At 57.8% G+C, this 23,241-nt stretch overlaps 2 protein-coding genes across 6 annotated transcripts; one reads left to right on the plus strand and one right to left on the minus strand.

Moving 5' to 3' along the window:
• The first annotated feature begins 83 nt into the window (after positions 1–83).
• On the plus strand, positions 84–7,163 carry INSYN1 (inhibitory synaptic factor 1). Of its 2 annotated transcripts, XM_041418709.1 has the most exons (4): positions 84–198; positions 1,188–1,355; positions 1,934–2,450; positions 6,406–7,163. In XM_041418709.1, the coding sequence occupies exons 3-4, from the start codon at positions 2,238–2,240 to the stop codon at positions 7,039–7,041; spliced, it is 849 nt and encodes a 282-aa protein (XP_041274643.1). In that variant the 5' UTR covers positions 84–198; positions 1,188–1,355; positions 1,934–2,237; the 3' UTR covers positions 7,042–7,163. The 2 variants fall into 2 exon arrangements, with proteins under 2 accessions (XP_041274643.1, XP_041274642.1); XM_041418708.1 differs by lacking the exon at positions 84–198 and having other exon boundaries at positions 998–1,355.
• A 2,177-nt stretch (positions 7,164–9,340) lies between these two features.
• On the minus strand, positions 9,341–22,788 carry CD276 (CD276 molecule). 4 transcript variants are annotated; one of them, XM_041418693.1, is made up of 9 exons: positions 22,733–22,770; positions 18,264–18,379; positions 16,125–16,475; positions 14,893–15,189; positions 13,259–13,399; positions 11,616–11,657; positions 10,340–10,375; positions 9,632–9,663; positions 9,341–9,470 (listed from the first exon to the last, which is right to left on the minus strand). In XM_041418693.1, the coding sequence occupies exons 2-9, from the start codon at positions 18,301–18,303 to the stop codon at positions 9,462–9,464; spliced, it is 948 nt and encodes a 315-aa protein (XP_041274627.1). In that variant the 5' UTR covers positions 18,304–18,379; positions 22,733–22,770; the 3' UTR covers positions 9,341–9,461. The 4 variants fall into 4 exon arrangements, 3 of the variants coding, with proteins under 3 accessions (XP_041274627.1, XP_041274626.1, XP_041274624.1); XR_005953709.1 differs by lacking the exon at positions 9,341–9,470 and adding an exon at positions 9,479–9,527 and having other exon boundaries at positions 9,562–9,663; XM_041418692.1 differs by lacking the exon at positions 9,341–9,470 and having other exon boundaries at positions 9,483–9,663; positions 18,264–18,374; positions 22,733–22,788.
• Positions 22,789–23,241: the final 453 nt, after the last annotated feature.

A 23,241-nucleotide genomic window follows, 5' to 3' on the forward strand; every position in this document is an offset into this window, starting at 1 on the left:
GCCCGGCCCTGAGCCCGCAGCGCCGCCGGTGCGTCCGGGGGGCACCGGGAGCGGGCACGGGGGGTCCGGGCGTGCGGGACCGGGGGGAGGCTGCGGTGCGTCCCGAGGGAGCGGGAGCGGGGATGGGGACACCGGGGGAGGCTCCGCCCGCCCCGAGCACGGGGACAGCCCGGCCCTGCCGAGCTCCCAGCGCCGCCGGTGCGTCCCGGGGGTGCCGGAGAGAGGAACCGGGGAGAGGGGAATGGGGATGCGGGAACCGGGGATGGAGGATGAGGGAGCCGGGGATGGAGGACGAGGGAACCGGGGATGGAGGATGAGGGAACCGGGGATAGAGGATGAGAGCGGAGGGGATGGAGGATGCAGGGAGCGGAATCGGGGATGGAGGAACCGGGCATGGAGGAGCCGAGGATGGAGGATTCAGGAATAGGGGATGGAGGAACCGGGGATAGAGGATTCAGGAATAGGGAATGAAGGCTCCGGGGATGGAGGATGAAAGCGGCGGGGACAGACGCAGGAGGATGCGGGGACCGGGACTGGAGGATGCGGGCAGCGGGAAGGGGGAATCCGGGAAGAGGGGATGGAGAATTCAGGGCTGGAGGATTCGGGAACCGGGGAGGGAGGATTCGGAGTGCGGGGCTGGCAGCTGCGGATACCGGCACCCGCCATCCCCGGAGCCCCGGAGGACACGGGAACAGGGGCTAGGGGATGCCTGTACCGGGAACGGGAGATGCCGGTACCAGGGACGGGGGATGGCGGTACCGGGGATGGGAGATGGCGGTACCGGGACTGAGGGATGCCGGTACCGGGGACAGGGGATGTCGGTACCGGGGACGGGGGATGTCGGTGCCTGCACTGAGGGATGGCGGTGCCGGGGATGGGGGATGCCGGTACCGGGGACGGGGGATGTCGGTACCGGGACTGAGGTATGGCGGTACCGGGGCTGGGGGATGGCGGCACCGGGAATGGAGGATGCCGGTACCGGCGAGGGAAAGGGCACGGCGCGTTCCACCCTCCCGCCGCGGCCGGGGCGGGGCCGGGATCCGGAGGGAGGATGGCGGCGGGAAGAGCTCCGGGAGGGGCCCTGGGGCCGCTGCCACCCCCCGCTGGGTGTCCCCGCCGGGCTGTCCCCGCCGGGCTGTCCCCGCCGGTAACGTGTCCCCGCCGGTAACGTGTACCCCCCGCGACAGCGAGCGGAGCAGAGCGGCCCCGGCCCCCGTGGAAAAGCCCTGAGGGAGGCGGGAGCCGGCGGCGAGGAGGAGGAGGAGGAGGAGGGGGAGGAAGCGAGGGAAGGAGCCAGGGGAAAACAGGAGCGGGAAGAGCTCGGAGCGGAGCCCGGGAGCGGCCGGAGCGCGCCGGTGAGTGCAGAGTCCCCGTGTCCCCGGGGTGTCCTGTCCGTGTCCCTCTGTCTGTGTGTGTCCCTGTCGGTGTCCCTCTGTCCTCGTGTCTGTCCCTCTGGGTGTCCCCCTGTCCCTGTCTGCATCCCTCTGTCCCCCTGGGTGTCCCTCTGTCCCTTTGTGTGTCCCGTGTTCCTGTGTGTGTCCCCTGTCCCTGTGTGTGTCCGTTTGTCCCCCTGGGTGTCCCTCTGTCCCTGTGTGTGTCTTCCCGTCCCTGTGTGTGTCCCCATGTCCCTGTGTGTGTCCCTCTGTCCCCCTGGGTGTCCCTCTGTCCCTGTGTGTGTCCTCCCGTCCCTGTGTGTGTCCCCAGGTCCCTGTGTGTGTCCCCCTGGGTGTCCCCATGTCCCTCTGGGTGTCCATCCCCAGGAGCTCCCACCGCGCCCAGGCTCAGCCTGGGGTGGGCTCATGGAGGCCACAGGGGGTGACATTCCCAGCGACATTCCCAGGCCCCATCCTTGCCCCCCACAATTTGGGGGGAAGAGGCGCGGCCAGAGCCCTTCCCAAGGATCTCCCCGTCCGTTGTCCCTCTGTCCCCGCAGGAGGACAGCCGGACACCCCTGCCGCCAACGCCGGACCCGCCACCCCTCCTCGGCGACACCGCGCCTCCCTTTCCCGCTGGAATTCCGCTTCCCGGCAAACCTCATCCTCTCCTCCTCCTCCTCCTCCTCCTCCCGCTGCCACCACCAGCGGTGTCACCGCAGGGCCACCGGCGGAGTGTCCCCGCATGGTGCGCGCCGCTCCCGCGGGCAGCCGTGAGCGGCGGCGCTAAGATGGTGAGAGCTGCCCGGGCCGGGCCGGGCGGGGAGCAGCGGCATGGACACCGGCCCGGCCGCCTAGGGAACGATGGACTCGCGGAGCCGCCGGGATGCGCAGCGCACGGAGCGGCCCGCCAGCGGCACCGGCAGCACCGGCAGCGCCACCGGCACCGGCACCGGCAGCGGCCGTAGCGAGGGAGAAGGAGAGCGGGAGCGCATCCGCGGCCGCATGAGGATGGTGATCGGGCAGCTCGAGGGCATCCTGCGGGAGCTCAAGGAGGTGGCCAAGGAGCTCCGCGAGGTAGGGAAATCCCGGGATAACGCTGAGCACGGAAAGGGAAGGGGTTGGCCCGGGTTTGTCCCTTCCCGGCTCGGGATTTGGCAGCGCTGGGGGGGGAGACTTCCCTGAGGTGGATTTGCGAAAAAAGGGGGAAATTCAGGAGTTCCTAAGGTGGATTCCTAAAAGAGAAGAGGAAATTCGGGTGTCCCTGGGCTGTATTTCCAAAAGAGAGGAGGATATTTGGGGGTCCCTGAGGTGGATTTTAAAAAAAAGGAGGAAATTTGGGGGTCCCTGAGGTGGATTTTCAAAAAAAGGAGAAAATCTGGGAGTCCCTGGGCTGGATTTCCAAAAAAGGGAAGAAATTCGGGTGTCCCTAGGTGGATTTCCAAAAGAGAGGAAATTTTCCAAAAACTTGGGTGTCCCTGAGGTGGATTTCCAAAAAAGAGGAGGAAATTTGGGAGTCCCTGGCTGGTGGCTCCAAGCCGAGGTGGGATCATGGATTGAGGTCCCCTAAGGGCCACCAAAGTGTCCTGGACTTGTGGCATTGAGGTGTCCCCATGGAGCCACCATGGAGGCTCTGGAATATCCATCCCGGTGTCCATCTCTGCTCAGGGCCACCAAAAACTCCTGGAATTGTGACACTGGGGTGTCCCCATGGAGGATTTGGGAACGTCCCTGGCTTGCGACTCCGAGCCAAGGTGGCATCATGGATTGGGGTCCCCTCAGGGCCACCAAAGTGTCCTGGACTTGTGACATCCTGGTTTTCCCGGTCTCTCTCCTTCCTTCCCATTCCTTTGAGTCCGGAATCATTCCCGGGCGTTCTGGGCTGGGGAAAGCAATGATCCTTGGGTGGAAAAATCCCATTCAAAATTCCAAAAATTCCCATGGGAAGGGTCCATCCTTTCTGGAATTTCTGGAATGGGATCAATAGGTTTCCTTCCCAGCCTTTTTCCTGGAAAAATCCTGCTGGTGATCCCCGATGGGAATAAATCCCCTAATAATGCTGGGATCAATAGGGGATTAACTGGGAACACTCAGGAAGGTCCAGGGATTGTTATGCCAAAAATAACAGCTTTGGGAGAAGTTTGGGAATTATTTAGGAGCTGGCTTTTAGAGAATTTTGGGAGCTGGGTTTGTGGGATTTTGGGAGCAGTTTTGGTGGGATTCAGGCCTGGATCTCTCCATCCCGGGCTTGGATCCACTTCCCAATCCTCTTCCCAAAGCCCTGTGGGGATGGAGGGGCCATCAGATCCCATCCTTTGATCCACTGGATCTTAAGGCCTCGACCCCATCAGATCCTATCCTTTGATCCCATTGGATTTCAAACCCTTGATCCCATTGGATCCCAGCCCTTGGATCCCATCAGATCCTATCCTTTGATCCCATTGGATCCCATCCCTTGGGTCCCACCAAATCCCGTTGTTTGATCTCATTGGATCTCAAGCCCTTGATCCCATCCAATCCCATCCTTTGATCCATTGGATCTCAAATCATTGATCCTATCAGATCCCTTCCCTAGAATCCCATCAGATCCCAACCCTTTGGATCCTGACATCCCAACCCTTGGATCCCACCAGATCCCATCCCTTTGATCCCAATATCTTAACCCTCTGATCCCATCAGATCCCACCAGATCCCACCCCTCTGATCCCAGCCCAAAATCCAGGATAAGGAGCAACCAATCCCAATCCCCAGTAGGAACTTCTGGCTTGGCTTGCAGCCAAAATCCCCAAAATTCCATAAAACAAGGATAGGGCTCCAGCTGTCCCACATCTGCTGAGCTGGGTGGGAACATTCTAGCTGGGATTTTATTAGGAAGCTCCTGGGAATTCCCCCCAATTCCTTGGGAACATCCCCAGGGATTCATACCAAACCTCCTCTCCTCTTTATAAGGGGAAAAATCCCCCACAATTCCCTGGGAATATCCCCAGGGATTCATCCCGAACACCTTCATGTGCTTGGAGGGGACAATTCCCCCCAAATTCCCTCATCCCAAACCTCCTCCCCTGCTTGTGGGTGGAATCCTTCCCAGTTTCCTGGGAATTTTTCTCCTACAAGCAGGAAATCAGGTTTGGGATGAATCCCTGGGGATGTTCCCAGGGAACTGGGGGGATTTTCCCCCTATAAACAGGGGAGGAAATTTGGGGTGAATCCCTGGGGATATTCCTGAGAAATTGGGGGGATTTTTCCCCCTCCAAGCTGGAAAAGCTCCGCCAGCCTCAGCAAGGGAGGAAAAGGGGGGGAGCAAATCCCAAATCCTTCTTTCCGTGTTAATCCCCCGCGGGAGCTGAGTGTCACCGGGGGATTTAACCTGCGGTTTAAAATAGGGAATGATCCTAAAAATAGCCAGGAGTGACACTAATCCTGCGATGGGAACAGCCACAAGTGACACCAATCCCGGGATGGGGACGGGATTGAGATTGGGATGGGGATAGCTGTGAGTGGCATCAGTCCCAGAGGACAGGATTGGGATGGGACCAGCCACAATTAACACCAACCCCAGGATGGGGACGGCATCGGGATTAGGATTGGTTTTGGATTGGGGACAGGCACGAGTGACACCAATCCTGGGATGGGGTGGGATAGGGAAGGGAACAGGATTGGGATGGGGAAAAGATTGGGCTGCTAATGAGATTTGGATTGGGACAGCCATGAGTGGCACCAATCCCGGCATGGGGACAGGACTGGGATAGGGAAAGGATTGGGGTGGGGACAGGACTGGGATGGGGACAGGAATGAGTTGTACCAATCCTGGGATGGGCAGGGGATTGGGATGGATTTGGGATTAGGATGGGGACAGACACAAGTGACACCCGGGATGGGGACAGGATCAGGATGGGGACAGGATTGGGATGGGGACAGGATTGGGATGAGGACAGCCATGAGTGGCACCAATCCTGGAATGGAGCAGGGATTGGGAATGGGATTAGGATGCACTTCCTGCTGTATCTGCTCGATTCCAGTCCCTTCAGTGAGGCTGGGAAGGGACCTCATGTGGCAGGGACATGCTGGCCCTGACCGAGCAGTGAAATTCCCGTTGGGAACAGAGGGGATCCCATTCCAGCAGAACCATTTGGTAATGGGGTATTCCCAAAACTCAAAGCCTTCTTCCCCATTTTGAATTGCCCCAAAAATGAAGGGATCAGAAAATCCCTTTTTTTACTCTCTTTCTCAAGTTTAGCTCTTTCTTCTCCTAAAAAGAAGAAAAAATAAAAGGAAAAGGGATCTGGAAAGGGAAAAGGAGTTTTCCTGATTTCCAGGCTTACCCGGGGATATTCCCAACAAGCTTCAAAGCCAAAGCTTGAGGGATGGAGAGATCCCACTTTCCCTGGAAGTTTTGGGGTGGGAAAACAACACAGAAGTCCAATGGGGAGGAGTTGGAACCATCCATCATCCATCCATCCCTCCATCATCCATCCATCCATCCCTCCATCATCCATCCATCCATCCCTCCATCATCCATCCATCCATCCCTCCATCATCCATCCATCCATCCCTCCATCATCCATCCATCCATCCCTCCATCATCCATCCATCCATCATCCATTCATCATCCATCCATCATTCATCATCCAACATCCATCCATCATCCATCCATCCATCCATCCATCATCCATCCATCCATCATCCATCCATCCATTCATCCATCCATGCATCATCCATCATCCATCCATTCATCATCCATCCATCATCCATCATCCAACCATCCATCCATCGTCCATCCATCCATCCATCCATCCATCATCCATCCATCCATCCATCCATCCATCCATCCATCATTCAAACATCCATCCATCATCCATCCATCCATCCATCCATTGATCCATCATCCATCATCCATCCATCCATCCATCATCCATCCATCCATCCATCCATCCATCCATCCATCCATCTGTCATCCATCATCCATCCATCCATCCATCCATCCATCCATCCATCCATCCATCCATCCCCGTGTCCATCTCTCTCTCCACAGGTCGTGTCCCAGATCGACCGCCTGACGTCGGACTTCGCTCTGGACCTGGAGCCGGACGCTTGGACTCCGGCCACGGCCAGCAGCACGTCCAGCAGCGACCGGGGCGGGGCCAGCCTTGAGCTGGGCCCGCTGGACTTCGCCGCCTCCGACGTCCTCTCGGACAGCTGGGAATTCTGCTCCTTCCTGGACACCTCCACGCCCTCGGACCCCGGCGACTGCCCAGAGCCTCCGCGGCCGCCGCCGGCCCGGCTGATGAACGGCGGGGTCCCCGTGGCCAACGGCCCCCGCGGGGGCGGGGGGACCCCGGATTCCTCCAGTGAGGAATGTTTTGGGAGCGCCACCGTTCCCAAAATCCCGGCGCAGCGTCCGGCGGGGACGCGGGAGCGCGTCCGCTTCAGCGACAAGGTGCTCTACCACGCCCTGTGCTGCGACGATGACGGCGATGCCGATGATGGCACCGACATTCCCGATGATCCTGCCAGGAAGGGGCCTCGGGAGCAGTTCCCGAGGAACCCGGGCGTGATCCCGATCCACAGGGCCACGAGGAACAGCAGCACCCAGACCGTGGCCGATAAGAGCACGCAGACGTTGCTGCCATACGTCCCGGCCAGGCAGAGAATTCCCAACAAAAACTGAGCCCAGATCTGGGTTTGGAAAGGGTTTGGGGGAGGGGGAAAATCCCTGGGAAAGGGGCTGGAAAAGATCTATATATAAATATAAATATATATTTCAATAAATCCGTACTCCTCATAAACGCTGAGTGAGAAGGTGGCAACAAATATCCCAATATCACAGTATCCCGATATCCCGGTATCCCGATATCCCAACAGTTTTCCAGGCTCAGGGAATTTAATTTTTTTTTTTTTTTTGAAAGGATAGAAGGAGCTCAATAATTCATCCAGCACAGAGAAATCCTGACCAGGACATGGATGTGCCAGCTCTGCCTGGCCAGCTCTTCTGGAGGGTGGGAATGGCACAGGGATGTGGGAATGCTGGAGGGGGTGGCAGGATAAGGGAGGGGGAATTTCGCTTCCCTGGGATGCGTTATCCATGTTTGGTTTAGGGAAAATCAGTGGGATCAGACTTTTCTGGCTGAGGGGAGTCAGGATGGAAATAGGTTCGCTCCTGGATATCCCTGGGATGCCACTGGAATATGATTCCCAACTCCAAGAGGGACAATGAGGGGATCACCAAAACCTCAGGAACGAGGAGACTGCCTTGGGATCTCCTCCCCCCTCAATTCTCAACTTTTCCAGCGGAAATATCCCTGACCCCGAGTTCTGCATCCATCTGAAAAAAGTCCCACTTTGCCTGAGCTCCCTAATCCCTCCTTTCCACGTCCAAATGCTGATTTTTCAGGGAAAGAAATCAGGTCCTGCTTGGAAACAAAGGAATCTGGAGCTCCAAATCCACCCTGGGCGTTTTTCCAAGGTATCTAAAGGGGTCAGAGCAGCAGCTGTTCCCGGGACTATGTTCCCGTGTCCTTCCCGCTGGCGCCTCATCCTGCAGGGACACATTTCCACCCCGGAACATTCCTGGCATGAGGCTTTTCCAAGGTTTTTCTGAGCCAAAAATGCCACTTTGGCTCCTGATGGTTAATTCAGATGGGAGGAGCTGTATTCTCGAGCAGCTTTGGGGTGGGAAAGCAATGCAGAAGTCCAAGGGGAGGAGTTGGGACCACCATCCATCCATCCATCATCCACCCATCCATCCATCATCCACCCATCCATCCATCATCCACCCATCCATCCATCATCCATCCATCCATCCATCCATCCATCCATCCCAGCCTGAGGCCAGCACGCTTCTCGCAGGCTGGATTTTGGGAATGTTCTCCCATTGGGATGCCGAGAGTGGGGAAGGACAACCAAAAACCATCCCCCACAGGGATTCAGGAAGGGCCCCAGGAAGGATCCCCCAGGAATTCCCACCCCATGGGTAAGGATCCCTCAGGAATTTCCACCCCATTGAGAAGGATCTCCCAGGAATTCCCACCCCATTGTGAAGGATCTCCCAGGAATTTCCATCCCATCTCAGCAACAGGATTTAATTTAGGAGCCAGCTTGGGCATCCCTGGGGTATTTTCTGACCGGCCCAGGGAATCTTTTCCTCCTGGAATCTCAATCCTTACACCATTCCTGGCCAAACCCCATGGAGCACATGGAGCCGGGAGGGATCGACCGACACGGTCCCAAATTTATTTGTCAAGGCACGAGAAACCCTCCAGATCCCGGATTTTAAAGAAGGACTCGACCCAAGGAGCCCCTGGGGACTTCCCGCGCTCTGGAGCGGGACAGGGATGCTCCAACAGCACTCGGGGTGTCCCCATCTCCCCAACGGCGCTGGGGGGACCCCGGGACACGCCCAGAGCCACCAATCCCACAGGAATGACGAGCTCAGGATGTCCCCAGAGATGTCCCCATGGCAGGACCTCACCCGGCCAGCGGGTGCCCCCTTCCCAAAAACGCCCTGGGATCGTTCCAGTGGGACAAACCCCGCCGGGATCCAGCGTTTAAGGCCAGGACGAGTCCGGAGGGACTCAGGGAGCGGGAAAAGGAGCGTGGGGAAGGGGCTCCCGGAGCCCCCCGCGCTCCGGCCGCCATTCCCGAGGCTCCGGGCTCAGGAAGGGTGGGGAAAGGCGCCCGGAGCAGCACCAGAGCAGGGAACGGGAATGTCCCCCTGGGATGGACACAAGGACACGCAGAAGGACAAGGGGACACCGGGCAGATCCTCACCCCACCTTTCCCGGGAAGGACGGGAGGCGGGGAACGGGAATGGGATGGGGGAGGCGGCAGCTCCGGGTCGTCCTCGCTGGGGCGCCCCGGGGGTGTCACCGAGCCGGGGGTGTCACTGAGCCAGGGGTGTCACCAGGCTGGAGGTGTCACCAGGCTGGAGGTGTCACCGAGCCGGGGGTGTCACCGAGCCGGGGGTTTCCCAGCCCCAGGGTTGTCGCTGCCCCGGGGGTGTCACCGGCTTGGAAATGGCGTGTCACCTCCCCGGGGGTGTCGCCGCTCGCTCGGGGACCCGCGGGCGGGGCCGGGGCTCCGGGGCTGCCGTCAATCGATCTCCTGCTCCCGGGGGTTTCGCAGCCCCAGGGTTGTCGCTGCCCCGGGGGTGTCACCGGCTTGGAAATGTCACCTCCCCGGGCGTGTCACCTCCCCGGGTGTCGCCGCTCGCTCGGGGACCCGCGGGCGGGGCCGGCGCTCCGGGGCTGCCGTCAATCGATCTCCTGCTCCTGCTCCTGCTCCTGCTCCCGACCTGGGCGGGGGAAAGGGAATCGAGAGGGAAAACATCGAACTGCAGGGATGGGACTGACAAATCAATGGATTAATGAATTAATGAAGAACAGATTAATGAATTAGTAAATCAATTATTAAGGAATTAATGAATCAATTGATTAATGAAGTAATGGATTAATGGACTAGTAAATAAATAAATAAATAAATAAATTGATAAATTAATAGATTGATGCCTCGATAAATTGATACATTAGTACACTAATGGATTAATGGGGCTGCAGCTTGGGAAAATCCAGATCCTTTTCCAGGCTCAGAAAACTCCGGATCCTTTTCCACACTGGGAAAACTCTGAATCCTTTTCCAACCCCAGCAATTCCCATCATCCCAGAAAATCCATAGCAACTCCAAAAAAAAACCCAAATTCCTTCCAGGGTTGGGTGTGGGGAGGCTTTTCCCAATCCCAGAGCAGTGGGGAAAAGGAGGGATGAGGGATGCAGGAGGTGCTGGATGCTGGGAGAAACCAGGAAAAACCAGGAAAAACTGGGAAATGGAAAACCATAATCTGGGAAAAGCTGATGGAAAACCCATGGGAAAATGAAAATTGGAAAGGGGAAATCCCCCTGACAAATGTTTCCCACGTGGATTTTAGGGAGAAAAGGGGAATGATCCCGGATTTGCCAGAAACATCCACTCACCCTCTCTGCTCTCCGTGTTTTCCAGCAGCTGCAGAGCTGGGAAAAGGGAAAAACATCCCGTGGTCAATCCCATCCCATTCCCAAAGGAAACAGCTCCAAAAATCCCATTTTTGGGGGATAAACCCCAAAAGTGACCCCGTTCCCAATTTCCCTGCAGAATTCCAAGGGTTTGGTCCTGTGCCAGTGGATAAAGGGAATCCCCCAGAACATCGTGGAGCTGCTGGATGCTGGGAAATCACTGAATTGGGAGGTTTTATTTGGGAATTTTGCTACTTTATTAGGGAATTGGGAGGTTTTAGTAAGGAATCCTGTCATTTTGTTAAGGAATTGGGAGATTTTATCTGGGAATTCTGGCATTTTATTAAGGAATTGGGAGGTTCTGTTTGGGACTTGGCAGATTTTATTAAGGAATTGGAAAGCTTTCTTTGAGAATTCTGTTATTTTATTAAAGAACTGGGAGGTTTTATTCAGGAATTCTGTCATTTTATTAAGGAATTGGAGGTTTTATTATGGAATTGGGAGATTTTATTATGGAATTCTGTCATTTAATTGAGGAATGAGGAGGTTTTATTCAGAATTAGGGGGTTTTTTAAGGAATGGGGAGATTTTATTAAGGAATTCTGTCATTTTATTAAAGAAATATGAAGGTTTTATTTGGGAATTCTGTCATTCTATTAGGAATGGGGAGGTTTATTAAGGAACTGGGAGGTGTTATTAAGGAATTCTGTCATTTTCTTAAGGAATTGGGAGGTTTATTAAGGAATTGGGAGGTTTGATTAAGGAATTCTGTCATTTTATTAAGGAATTTGGAGGTTTTATTTGGGAATTTGGAGATCCTATTGAGGAATGGGGAGATTTATTAAGGAACGCGGAGATTTATTAAGAAATGAGGAGGTTTTATTAAGGAATGGGGAGGTTTATTAAGGAATGGGGAGGTTTGATTTGGGAATGGGGAGGTTTATTAAGGAATTGGGTGCTTTTATTATGGAACTTGGGAGGTTTTACTCAGGAATTGGAAGATTTTATTAAGGAATGGGGAGGGTTCTTAAGGATTTGGGAGGTTTGATTAAGGAATTCTGTCACTTTATGGGGGAATTTGGAGGTTTTATTTGGGAATTGGGAGATTTTATTGAGGAATGGGGAGGTTTATTAAGGGATGGGGAGGTTTGATTTGGGAATGGGGAGGTTTATCCAGGGTCAGGGCTGTCAGAAAATCGGGAATAGGGAAGGGGCCGAGCGCCCGGAGCGCCACCCCGACCCAGGACGGGGCACCCACCTGTCTTGGGCTCCTCCCCCTCCTCATCCCGCTCCTCTGGCCCTGGAAAACAAGGATCCCGAGGTGGGAACCCCATTCCTGGGATTCTGGGGGTGCCCCTTGCAGCATCCTGGCCTTTCCAGGGCGCCACATTCCTGAAAATCCCAGCGGGAAAAGCCCCAGCTCCGAGGGACACCGTGGGTTTGGCACAGCTAAAAACCGCCTGGAGAGGATCCCTGGATCCCCCAAAATCTGGGATACCCCAAACTGGAGGCTCTTCCCTCCCTCCAGCACCCACTGGCATCCTGGGAGGCGCTCACCCCCTGCTGCTGTTCCTGGGAGCAAAATCCATGGAAAAATCCATGGAAAAAAGGTAATTCCCAATAGAAACAGGGAGCAAAATCCATGGGAAAAATCCCATGGAAAAAAGGTAATTCCCAATAGAAACTGGGATCACAACCCAAGGAAAAAAGGCAATTCCCAAGGGAAACTGGGAGCAAAATTCATGCAAAAAACCCATGGAAAAAAGGTCATTCCCAAGAGAAACTGGGAGGAAAATCCATGGAAAAAAGGTCATTCCCAAAGGAAACTGGGGGCAAGAACAATGGAAAAAATCCATGGAAAAAAGGTGATTCCTGAGGGAAAGTGAGAGCAAAATCCATGGGAAAAAAAAAACATGGAAAAAAGGTAATTCCCAATAGAAACTGGGAGCAAAATCCATGGAAAAAGGACATTCCTGAGGGAATCTGGGGGCAAAATCTATGGAAAAAATCCATGGTAAAAAGGCAATTCCCAAGGAAAACTGGGAGCAAATCCATGGAAGAAAACCATGGGAAAAAGCTAATTCCTGAGGAAACTGGGAGCAAAATCCATGGAAAAAAAGGTAATTCCAGAGGGAAACTGGGAGCAAATCCATGGAAAAAGATAATTCCTGAGGAAAAGTGGGAGCCAAATCCATGGGAAAAAAAAAATAGAAAAAAGTTCATTCCCGGGGGAAACTGGGAGCAAAATCCATGAAAAAAGGTAATTCCAGAGGGAAACTGGGAGCAAATCCATGGAAAAAGATAATTCCTGAGGAAAAGTGGGAGCCAAATCCATGGGAAAAAAAAAAAAATAGAAAAAAGTTAATTCCCAGGGGAAACTGGGAGCAAAATCCATGAAAAAAGGTAATTCCAGAGGGAAACTGGGAGCAGAATCCATGGAATAAAGGTAATTCCTGAGGGTGCCAGATCCCAGGACGTTTTTTGGGAACAAATCCCCCTGTGGTGCAAACAGCACCCCATAAAAATGTGGAATACGACCCAAAATGGGAAAGGGATGTGGGAAAGGAGCCCGGAGGTGCTGGAGATGTCACGGCCACGGGAAAAGGGGACAGGCGTGGCAGTGCCACTCCCTGGTGTCCCTCTGGTGCCACCCCCATCTGTCCCCTCCCAGCTTTCCCGGGATTCACCTGCACGCTCCTCGTCCTCCCGGCAGCTCTCCCGGATCTTCTGGTGGCACACGAAGGCCAGCACGCCCAGCAGGGCCACCACGCACACGGCCAGGGCCACTGTCACCCACAGGGCCACCGCCGGGAATGCCAGGGGCTGGCCTTGCGGGGAGGGACGGACGGGTCCCTCTGCTGCCACCCCCATCCGTCCCCTCCCAGCTTTCCCGGGATTCACCTGCACGCTCCTCGTCCTCCCGGCAGCTCTCCCGGATCTTCTGGTGGCACACGAAGGCCAGCACGCCCAGCAGGGCCACCACGCACACGGCCAGGGCCACTGTCACCCACAGGGCCACCGCCGGGAATGCCAGGGGCTGGCCTTGCGGGGAGGGACGGAAAAGGGCCTGGATCAGCACCCGGGAATGGTGGGGTGACCCCACTGCCAGGGTGATCCACAGCTGGGTGACCCGATATCCAGAGTGATCCCATTGCCAGGGTGATCCCACAGCTGGGGTGATCCCATATCCAGAGTGATCCCATTGCCAGGGTGATCCCACAGCTGGGTGACCCCATATCCAGAGTGATCCCATTGCCAGGGTGATCCCACAGCTGGGTGATCCCATATCCAGAGTGATCCCATTGCCAGGGTGATCCCATTGCTAGGGTGATCCCATTGCCAGGGTGATCCCACATCTGGGGTGACCCCACAGCCAGGATGCCCCAAAACCCAGGATGATGCAACATTGAGGGTAAACCCACATCCAGGGTGATCCCACATCTGGGGTGATCCCACATCCAGGATGATCCCACATCCAGGATGATCCCACATCAGGGGTGACCCCATAGCCAGGGTGATCCCACATCGGGGGTGATCCCATATCCAGGGTGATCCCATTGCCAGGGTGATCCCATATCCAGGGTGATCCTACATCTGGGGTGATCCCACATCTGGGGTGACCCAGCACTCAGGATGATCCAGGATGATCCCACATCCAGGGTGATCCCACATCCAGGGTGACCCCATATCCAGGGTGATCCCACATCCAGGGTGATCCCACATCCAGGGTGCTCCAGCACTGAGGGTGACCCCCACCGTGATCCAGGATGACCCAGGATGATCCCACGTCCAGGCTGGGTCACAACCCAGCCCCAGGAACTGCTTCCTGGGGGCACGGAATGTCTCCATGGAAGTCCTGAAGGTCACCTGCTGCCACCCCCTACCATGGGCAGTGCCACCTCCCACTGTCCCAGGCTGTTCCAAGCCCCACCTGGGACACTGCCAGGGATCCAGGGACAGCCACAGCTACTCTGGGAATGCCAGCCCAGCCGGGAATCCCTTCCCAACATCCACCCTCTGGCTGGCTCTGGGTGGCGCTGCCACCTCCCACAGCCCCTCCTGGGTGCCACCACGGTCACCTTCCCCAATGCTTCCTGGGTGGCTTTGGGTGGCAGTGTCACCTCCTCCATCCCCTTCTGGGTGGCTTTGGGTGCCAGTGTCAGCAGTGTCACCTCCCCCAGCCATCCTGGGTGCCACCACAGTCACCTCCAATAATGCCTCCTGGCTGGCTCTGGGTGGCGCTGCCCCCTCCCACAGCCCCTCCTGGGTGCCACCAAGGTCACCTTCCCCAACCCTTCTGGGTGCCACCATGGTCACCTCCCCCAGCCATCCTGGGTGCCACCACAGTCACCTCCAATAATGCCTCCTGGCTGGCTCTGGGTGGCAGTGCCACCTCCCCCAGCTCTCCTGGCTGGCTTTGGGTGCCACTGTCACCTCGCCCTGCCCTCCTGGGTGGCCTTGGGTAGCAGTGCCACCTCCCCCAGCTCTCCTGGCTGGCTGTGGGTGGCAGTGCCACCTCCCTGTCCCCGGCTCACCCGTGATGGTGACAGAGGCGTGGCCGTGCTGGCGCAGCGCGGCGTTCAGCACCAGGCACGAGTAGGTGACGCTGGGCTCCACCAGCACGCGCAGGACGCTGCGCACCTCGAAGAGCCCCTCCTCGTTGGCCACCTGCCACGTGGTGACGTTGGCAGTCAGGTTGGCACCCCGGCTGTCCTGCCACAGCACGCTGGCCTCGGGGTAGCCGCGGGACGCGTGGCACGTCACCTCGGCCACGTCGCCCGGCTTCAGGTCCTTGCTGGGCTCCAGGTGCACGCTGGGCTTGGAGTAGGGAGCTGTGGGGACAGGGGGGACAGGAGAGAGGACTGGCATCAGGAGCGGGGCCAGCCGGGATTGGGATCTTGCAGCTGCCAGGATTGGGATCTTGCAGTGCCAAGGCCATCCTCAGCTGAGGGCCACTGCTGGCACACGTGGCCCCTCTCTATCGAGGCACGGCACAGATTGTGCTGCCCAAGGAATATTTTGGGGAGGCACAGCAGGAGATAAGAGGGGACCACAGTGAGGATTGGGATGGGGAACTTGGCCAGCCAGGATTGGGATGGACTCTTCCAGCTGCTAAATCCATTCTCATCTGTGGGCCACTGCTAGCACACGTGGCCCCTCTCCATTGAGGCAGGGCGTGGATCGCGCTGCCCAAGGAATATTTTGGGGAGGCACAGCAGGAGATAAGAGGGGACCACAGTGAGGATTGGGATGGGGAACTTGGCCAGCCAGGATTGGGATGGACTCTTCCAGCTGCTAAATCCATTCTCATCTGTGGGCCACTGCTAGCACACGTGGCCCCTCTCCATTGAGGCAGGGCGTGGATCGCGCTGCCCAAGGAATATTTTGGGGAGGCACAGCAGGAGATAAGAGGGCACCAGAGTGAGGATTGGGATGGGGAACTGGGCCAGCCAGGATTGGGACAAGCTCTTCCAGCTGCTAAACCCATCCTCAGCTGGCTGAGGAGGCCCCTCAGCCAGGAGCCTCAGCAGGGCACGGATTACACTGCCCAGGGAACATTTTGGGGACAAGTCGGGTGCCAGAGTGAGGATCGGGATGGGGAGCTGGCCCAGCCAGGATTGGGACGAACTCTTCCAGCTGCTAAACCCATCCTCAGCTGGCTGAGGAGGCCCCTCAGCCAGGAGCCTCAGCAGGGCACGGATCACACCACCCCAGGAACATTTTGGGGCGGCGCAGCCGTCACTCCCCGGCCTCCCGTGCTCCTCACCCGCCACCTGCAGCGCGACGGCGGCGCTGCTGTAGTCGCGCACGCGCACGAAGCAGGTGAAGCTGCCCTCGTCGGCGATGCGCACGCGGCGCAGCAGCAGGGACACGTTGCCCCGCGGCAGCTGGTCGTAGAAGAGCGCCGTGCGGTTGGCGTAGCCGCGGCCCTGGTCCTGCAGCCGGTCGCGGCCCCCGGAGAAGCCGTGCACCAGGCGCTTGGTGTCCGTCAGCTGCCAGATGAGGCTCAGCTCAGCCACGCTGAAGTTGGCGTCGGGAGAGAAGGAGCACAGCAGGGTGGCGTCGTGGCCAAACAGGGCCACCACGGGCTCCTCCGGCACCTGGATCTCCATGGCACCTGCGGGAGGGGACGGGGACGCGCTGTGACAGCTGCAGGAGAACCTCCTGGATTCTGCACCTGGATGGTGCCGGAGAAAACCGAGGGATGCCCGTGGGAGGGACACGTGGGCAGGTGGCATCTCAGGATTGTCACTGGACGTGCCACGCTGATGGGAAGGGGACAGTCCCACATCCAGCACCAAACTGGGGCACCTAAGCTGCCTGGAGCACCCAAATCTGGGTAACATCCAAGCAATACCCATGGGAGGGACACATGGACAGGTGACATCCCACGACTGTCCCTGGCCATGCCACCCTGATGGAAGGGGGACAATCCCACACCCAGCACCAAACTGGGGCAACTTCAGCTGCCAGGAGCAGCCACAGGCACCCAAATATGGATAACACCCAAGCAGGCCCATGGGAGGGACACATGGACAGGTGGCATCTCAGGACTGTCACCAGACATGCCACCCTGATGGAAGGGGGACAATCCCAGACAAACCAGAGGCACCTTCAGCTGCCAGGAGCACCAAACCTGGATAACATCCAAGAAAATTGAAGGATGCCCATGGAAGGGACACATGGGCAGGTGGCATCTCAGGATTGTCACTGGACGTGCCACGCTGATGGGAAGGGGACAGTCCCACATCCAGCACCAAACTGGGGCACCTAAGCTGCCAGGAGCACCCAAATCTGGGTAACATCCAAGAAAACTGAGGGATGCCCATGGAAGGGACACATGGGAGGGACATGCAGGCAGGTGGCATCCCAGGATTGTCACCAGACATGCCACCCGGCTGGAAGGGGGACAATCCCACATCCAGCACCAAACTGGGGCACCTTCAGCTGCCAGGAGCTGCCATGGGCACCCAAACCTGCTCTGGGACACGGAGCCCGGATTGTCCCCAGGGGGACAGGATGGCTGGTGGTAGCGGTGGGGACACGGTCCCCAGGAGGAGCCAGCCCTGGCCAGGCTGGCAGCGCTAGGTGGCACCAGTGCTCCAGCACAGTGCCAGCCGGGGTGGCACAGTGCAATTCCAGCTGATCCCAGTGCCATGCAATGATTCCAACCCCATCCCAGTGCCATGGCACAATTCCAGCTGATCCCAGTGCCCTGGCACAATTCCAGCCCCATCCCAGTGCCATGGCACAATTCCAGCCCCATCCCAGTGCCATGGCACACATCCCAGTGCCATGCAATGATTCCAGCCCCATCCCAGTGCCCTGGCACAATTCCAGCTGATCCCAGTGCCATGGCACAATTCCAGCCCCATCCCACTGCCATGGCACAATTCCAGCTCCATCCCACTGCCATGGCACAATTCCAGTCCCTTCCCAGTGCCCTGGCACAATTTCAGTCCCTTCCCATGGCCAACACATCCCGCAAGGTGATGAGGGCAGGGATGGCACAGGGAATTTTTGGGAAGACGCCGTGCTGGGAGGATGAGGAGGGCGGGCAGGGCCGTGCCAGGCCCCGACACGGGCAGGGAGAGGGCACCGGGCTCACAGCCGGCCTGGCTCCGGGCACATCCCAAACACCTCGGCTCTGTCCAGGTAATAAACTCCGGGAGCCAGCCTGGCTGGAACTGAGCTGGCACTGCCAACAGCGCTCCTGGGAACGGGGATCCACCAGGACTGAGTGATCCCGTGGCAGGAAGGAGCTGTCCCCTGCCAGGAGCTGCCACCCGAGGCTGTCACCCCACGGAGCACCAATCCAGGAGATGCCAGCTCGGGGCACGGCTCTCTTGGGACACGGGTGGCACTGGGACATCTCCTGCGGGGCGCTGCCACCAGCCCCACTCACCTGCCAGGCCGAGTGCCAGGATGAGCAGCGGGAAGGGCATCCTTGGCACGGGAAGAGCCGGGATGAGGGAGCAGGAGCGGGAATCCCGGCAGGAGGATCCTTCTGGGAATCCTGCACTGGGGGAAAACACAAGGAAAGGCTGGGATGGTGCTGGGATGGAGGGACAGAGCGAGGGAAGGGAACAGGCCAGGGATCCCATGGCGTTCCCAGGGATCCCACACCAGCCATTCCCAGGGATCCCACACCAGTCATTTCCAAGGATCCCACAGCAGCCATTCCTGGGGATCTCATGGCAGCCATTCCCAGGGATCCCACTGCAGTCATTCCCAGGGATCCTGGGGATCCCACACCAGCCATTCCTGGTAGCACCACCCCATCAGACACCACGGGAAGGGATTCAGCTCCAGCCTGGCACGTTCCAAGGGATCGCTGCATTCCCAGCACTGATGGAGCTGGTGGCAGCAGCTGTGGCTTGTGAGTCCCTTCCCTTCCCTTCCCTTCCCTTCCCTTCCCTTCCCTTCCCTTCCCTCCCCTCCTATCCGCTCCTATCCGCTCCAGCCCCATGCTCCAAGAGGAGCTCCCAGGGGCCGGGATTTCGCTCCAAGCCCATCGGGAGCAGCTCCAAGGGACAGGGCTGAGGATTCCCGGCAGCCCCGGGGCCGAGAGGCTCAGCCCCGCCCGCAGGGAGGCAGAAGCCCCGGGATGGGTGCCCGGAGAAGGGGAATGAGAGCGGAGCTGGACGCGCGGGAGTGAGGGCAGAGTGCCCGGCCCCGCCGCATTCCCGAGGAGCCGCGTGACCCGCGGCAGGAACAGCTCCGGGCAGAGCGCCACTGCGGGTCCCTCCCTGTCCCCTCCCTGGCCATCCCCGGGTCCCGCACTGTCCCCTCCCTGGGCCATGCCAGCCCATCCCAGGGTCCCGCTGTGTCCTGTCCCTGTCCTCTCCCTGTCCCATGCCATCCCCGTGTCCGGCTGTGTCTCCTCCCTGTCCCATCCCATCCCAGGGTTCCCCTGAGTCCTCTCCATGTCCCAGCACATCCCAGGGTCCCGTTGTGTCCCCTCTCTGTCCCCTCCCTGTCCCATCCCATCCCCGGGTGCCGCTGTGTCCCCTCCCTGTCCCCTCCCTGTGCCATCCCATGCCAAGGCCCCTGCCCAGAGCTCCTGGCACCGGCACTGCCACCCCTGTGGGGTCAGGGCACGGCTTTCCTGGGGTGCAGTAGGAACAATTGTGGCACCATTCCCTAAATCCCCTTTACTTGGGACAATGGCAGTGCCAAAGGGTGGCTCGGCTCAGCTCCCACGGGGAAACTGAGGCACGAGGGGAAACTGAGGCACAAAGGGGGAAACAGGCACAGGAAATGGGGGAAACTGAGGCACAAGGGGAAACTGAGGGATGAGGGAAAGAGGTATAGAGGGAAACTGAGGCACAGGGAATGGGGGAAATTGAGGTACAGGGAATGCGGGAAACTGAGGTAAGAGGGAAACAGAGGTATAGAGGGAAACTGAGGCACAAAGGGAAAACAGGCACAGGCAATGGGGGAAACTGAGGCACAAAGGGGAAACTGAGGCACAAGGGGAAATTGAGGCACAGGGAATGGGGGAAACTGAGGCACACAGAATGGGGGAAACTGAGGCCTGTTTCTATCCCAAGAGCCGTAGGAGCGCTTTCCCTCTCCTTCCCTCCCCAGCACGAGGCAAAGCGAACACTCCAGGATTTTTCCCACCCCTGTCCCAACCTTTTCCCAACCAGACCCATCCCAGCTGGGAAGGAGGGAAAGGACAATGGGGGGAGAGGGAAACCCCAACTCATCCCCCCTGGAACCGTCCCCTTCTCCTGGGGACATTGAACAAATCCTCTTTGCCCTACAGTGACCCTACAGCTCCTGCCAGACCGGCTCAGGGAGTCACAGGAAATAGACCCATCCCAGGCAGCCGGGAAGGAGGGAAAGGACAATGGGGGAGAGGAAAACCCCAACTCATCCCCCCTGGAACCGTCCCCTTCTCCTGGGGACATTGAACAAATCCTCTTTGCCCTACAGTGACCCTACAGCTCCTGCCAGACCGGCTCAGGGAGTCACAGGAAAGGGACACCCGTGTCCCCAACCCTCCTGCTGCCGTGACTCAGTTTCCCCACGACTGCGGAGGGATCTCCAAGACATCAAATTGTAACAGAAAGAATCCCACAAAAACCTCCCTCCAGAAAGCCATGGAATAATTAAATCCCTCAGAACCTCACCTCACCCTTTCCGTGGTTTTTTATAATCCCAAATTATCCCCCGAGGTGTCAAGGAAACACCCAGGGTCCAGGGAGAAATCCTGGCCTCCCAGTGACCCAAGCCCCAAGGAAGATGTTAACCCTTTCAGGGCTTCAATCCTCCCTCCAGTGAGAGGAAGGAACAAGACATAAAAGAACAACGTGAAGACATTGATGAAAAAGAAGTCCCAGATGGGAGGGATGAGGAGATGCCTTAATTTTAGGGTTAAAATCCTCTTGTAAGCTATAAAGAAAAAGACTCTTTTTCCCTATAATGCATGGAACTATTGGGAGATGAAGGGTTTGATTAATATTGAGCAAAGACCTCCATACTAAAATAAGCAGATGTTAAGGCAGCTGTGATCCCATGAAAAGTTTAAAGAGAGAAAAAGAAAAGAGTGATGAAACCCTGTGCCCTCAGGAAAAAAAAAGAAATCTCTGTTCTCAGGGATGAAGATGATTTTAGAGATAGATAGTGAGAACTTTTACCTTTAAACAGCTCATCCTTAAAGCAATAGCCCACCAGTGAACATAACCCATAAACAAGCTGTGGGAAGGCTTGTAGGAAACAAGAGGGGCTTCAGGATAACAAATAATAAATTTCAAATAATAAATTTCCCTGGGCAGCTGCTATTCGATGATATTTGGTGATATTTGTAAAAGAGCCACGAGAGAACTGACTTCCTTCCTCCCAAAAATCTCCATAACATCAACAGAAAGACTTCTCTCCCTAAGTGAACTAAGGAAAGATTATTTCAGAGCAGGAAACTAAGTAAAAATTTAATTTTTGGGGTATCTGGGTCAGCCCCCCCTCTGCCCCTCTCCTTGAGCCAAGAGCCGGGCTCTGCTCAGGACTATTTTTAGTCCCTGCTCAAGTTGTGGGTGTGCAGCAGCAATGCCCACGTGGGGCTCGGTGGGGATGGGCTGTGGAAAGGTGGGACACGGCCCCCAAATCCCACCGGGGGCTCAGGGTGGGGTGTTTGGGGCTAGGAAGGGACGAGGATTCGGGGGGACACGTGGCAGGAGGAAGGGATGAGGATTTGGGGTGATACTGGGAAGGAGGAAGGGACAAAGACTTGGGGTGCAATACTGGGAAGCAGGAAGGGATGAGGATTAGGGGCGCAATACTTGGCGCCAGGGGACTGGGGAGCCGGGAATGGGGACTGGGGAGCCTGGAGAGGGACACGGATTTGGGGTGCAATACTTGGCAGAAGGAAGGGATGAGGATTTGGGGTGATACTGGGAGGAGGAAGTCATGAAGATTTGGGGTGCAATACTGGAAAGGAAGAAGGGATGAGGATTTGGGGGGATACTGGGAAGGAAGAAGGGATGAGGATCTGGGGTGATATTGGGAGGAGGAAGGGATGAGGATTTAGGGTGCAATACTTGACAAAAGGGACAAGGATCTGGGGTGCAATACCGGGAAGGAGGAAGGGATTTGGGGTGATACTGGAAAGGAATAACGGATGAGGAATTGGGGTGACAATACTTGACAGAAGAAAGGGACTGGGATTTGGGGTGATCCTTGCCGGGAGGAAGGAACTGGGATTTGGGGTGATCCTTGCCGGGAGGAAGGGACAAGGACATGGGGTGCAATAATGGGAACGAAGAAGGAATGAGGATTTGGGGTGCAATACTTGACAGAAGGAAGGAACTGGGATTTGGGGTGATCCTTGCCGGGAGGAAGGGATTGGGATTCGGGGTGATCCTTGCCGGGAGGAAGGGATTGGGATTCGGGGTGATCCTTGCCGGGAGGAAGGGACTGGCATTCGGGGTGATCCTTGCCGGGAGGAAGGGACTGGGACTCGGGATACCCGGCGGGCGGAGGAAGGCTGGGCGGGCTCTCCCTTGTCTCGGCGGGGAAAAGGGGAACCAGCGCTTCCTCCCGGGACCGCGGGCCGCCTTCAGCCCCGGACAGCCAAGAAGGAGCTTCCAGTGGGATCTCCGAGCATCCCGGGGTGTCACCCTCCCCGCACCCACCCCCGCCTGCGCCTCGGGGGTCGGGGGGACTCCCCGCAGCCCCCCGGGGCTCCCCGAACCCCCCGGGGGAGCCCCATTCATTCCTCCCACCTTCCCTCCCTCCTCGCTCCCCCCGTCCGGCCCGGAACCCCGCCCGGCGCCGAGCCGCGGCCCGCGGGAGCGGCAGCGCAGCGGGGCGGCCCCGCGGCTCCCCCGGGCTGGAGCCGCCCCGCGGGACCCCCGGAACCCCGGCACTCACCGGGCCCGCGGCGGAGGCAGCGCGGGCGGCGGGCGGCGGCCCCGGCACGATTGGCGGAGAGCGCTTCCTGCCGGGAACGGCGGGAGGAGCCTGGAGAGACGCGGAGCCAGGGGACTGGGGAGCCGGGAATGGGGACTGGGGATCCTGGAGAGACACGGAGCGAGGGGACTGGGGAGCCGGGAATGGGGACTGGGGAGCTGGGAATGGGGACTGGGGAGCCTGGAGAGACACGGAGCCAGGGGACTGGGGAGCCTGGAGTGGAATACGGAGCCAGGGGACTGGGGAGCCGGGAATGGGGAACAGGGAGCCTGGAGCCAGGCATTGGGGAGCCTGGAGAGGAGGATTGGGGAGTGTTGAGCAGGGGGACTAGGGAGCACTGAGCCAAGGATTGGGGTGCCTGGGAATTAGGGACTGAGGTTGACAGAGCCGTGGGTGTTGGGGGGCACCAGGCCAGAGGGATTGGGGGTGTCGGGAACCTGAGGGTTGGGGTACAGGCACTGGGGGCACAG

The sequence above is a fragment of the Onychostruthus taczanowskii genome, unplaced genomic scaffold (genome assembly GCF_017590055.1).
Source record: "Onychostruthus taczanowskii isolate IOZ18803 unplaced genomic scaffold, ASM1759005v1 scaffold6, whole genome shotgun sequence".
Lineage (NCBI taxonomy): Eukaryota > Metazoa > Chordata > Aves > Passeriformes > Passeridae > Onychostruthus > Onychostruthus taczanowskii.

Coding starts and splice junctions, on each gene's coding strand:
- INSYN1 (XM_041418709.1), top strand. CDS start 2,238: ATGGACTCGCGGAGCCGCCGGGATGCGCAGCGCACGGAGCGGCCCGCC. Junction 2,451..6,405: donor TGGCCAAGGAGCTCCGCGAG/GTAGGGAAATCC, acceptor CTCTCTCCACAG/GTCGTGTCCCAGATCGACCG.
- CD276 (XM_041418693.1), bottom strand. CDS start 18,303: ATGCCCTTCCCGCTGCTCATCCTGGCACTCGGCCTGGCAG. Junction 15,190..16,124: donor CGTCGCGCTGCAGGTGGCGG/GTGAGGAGCACG, acceptor CTGTCCCCACAG/CTCCCTACTCCAAGCCCAGC. Junction 11,658..13,258: donor GGAGGACGAGGAGCGTGCAG/GTGAATCCCGGG, acceptor CTTGTTTTCCAG/GGCCAGAGGAGCGGGATGAG.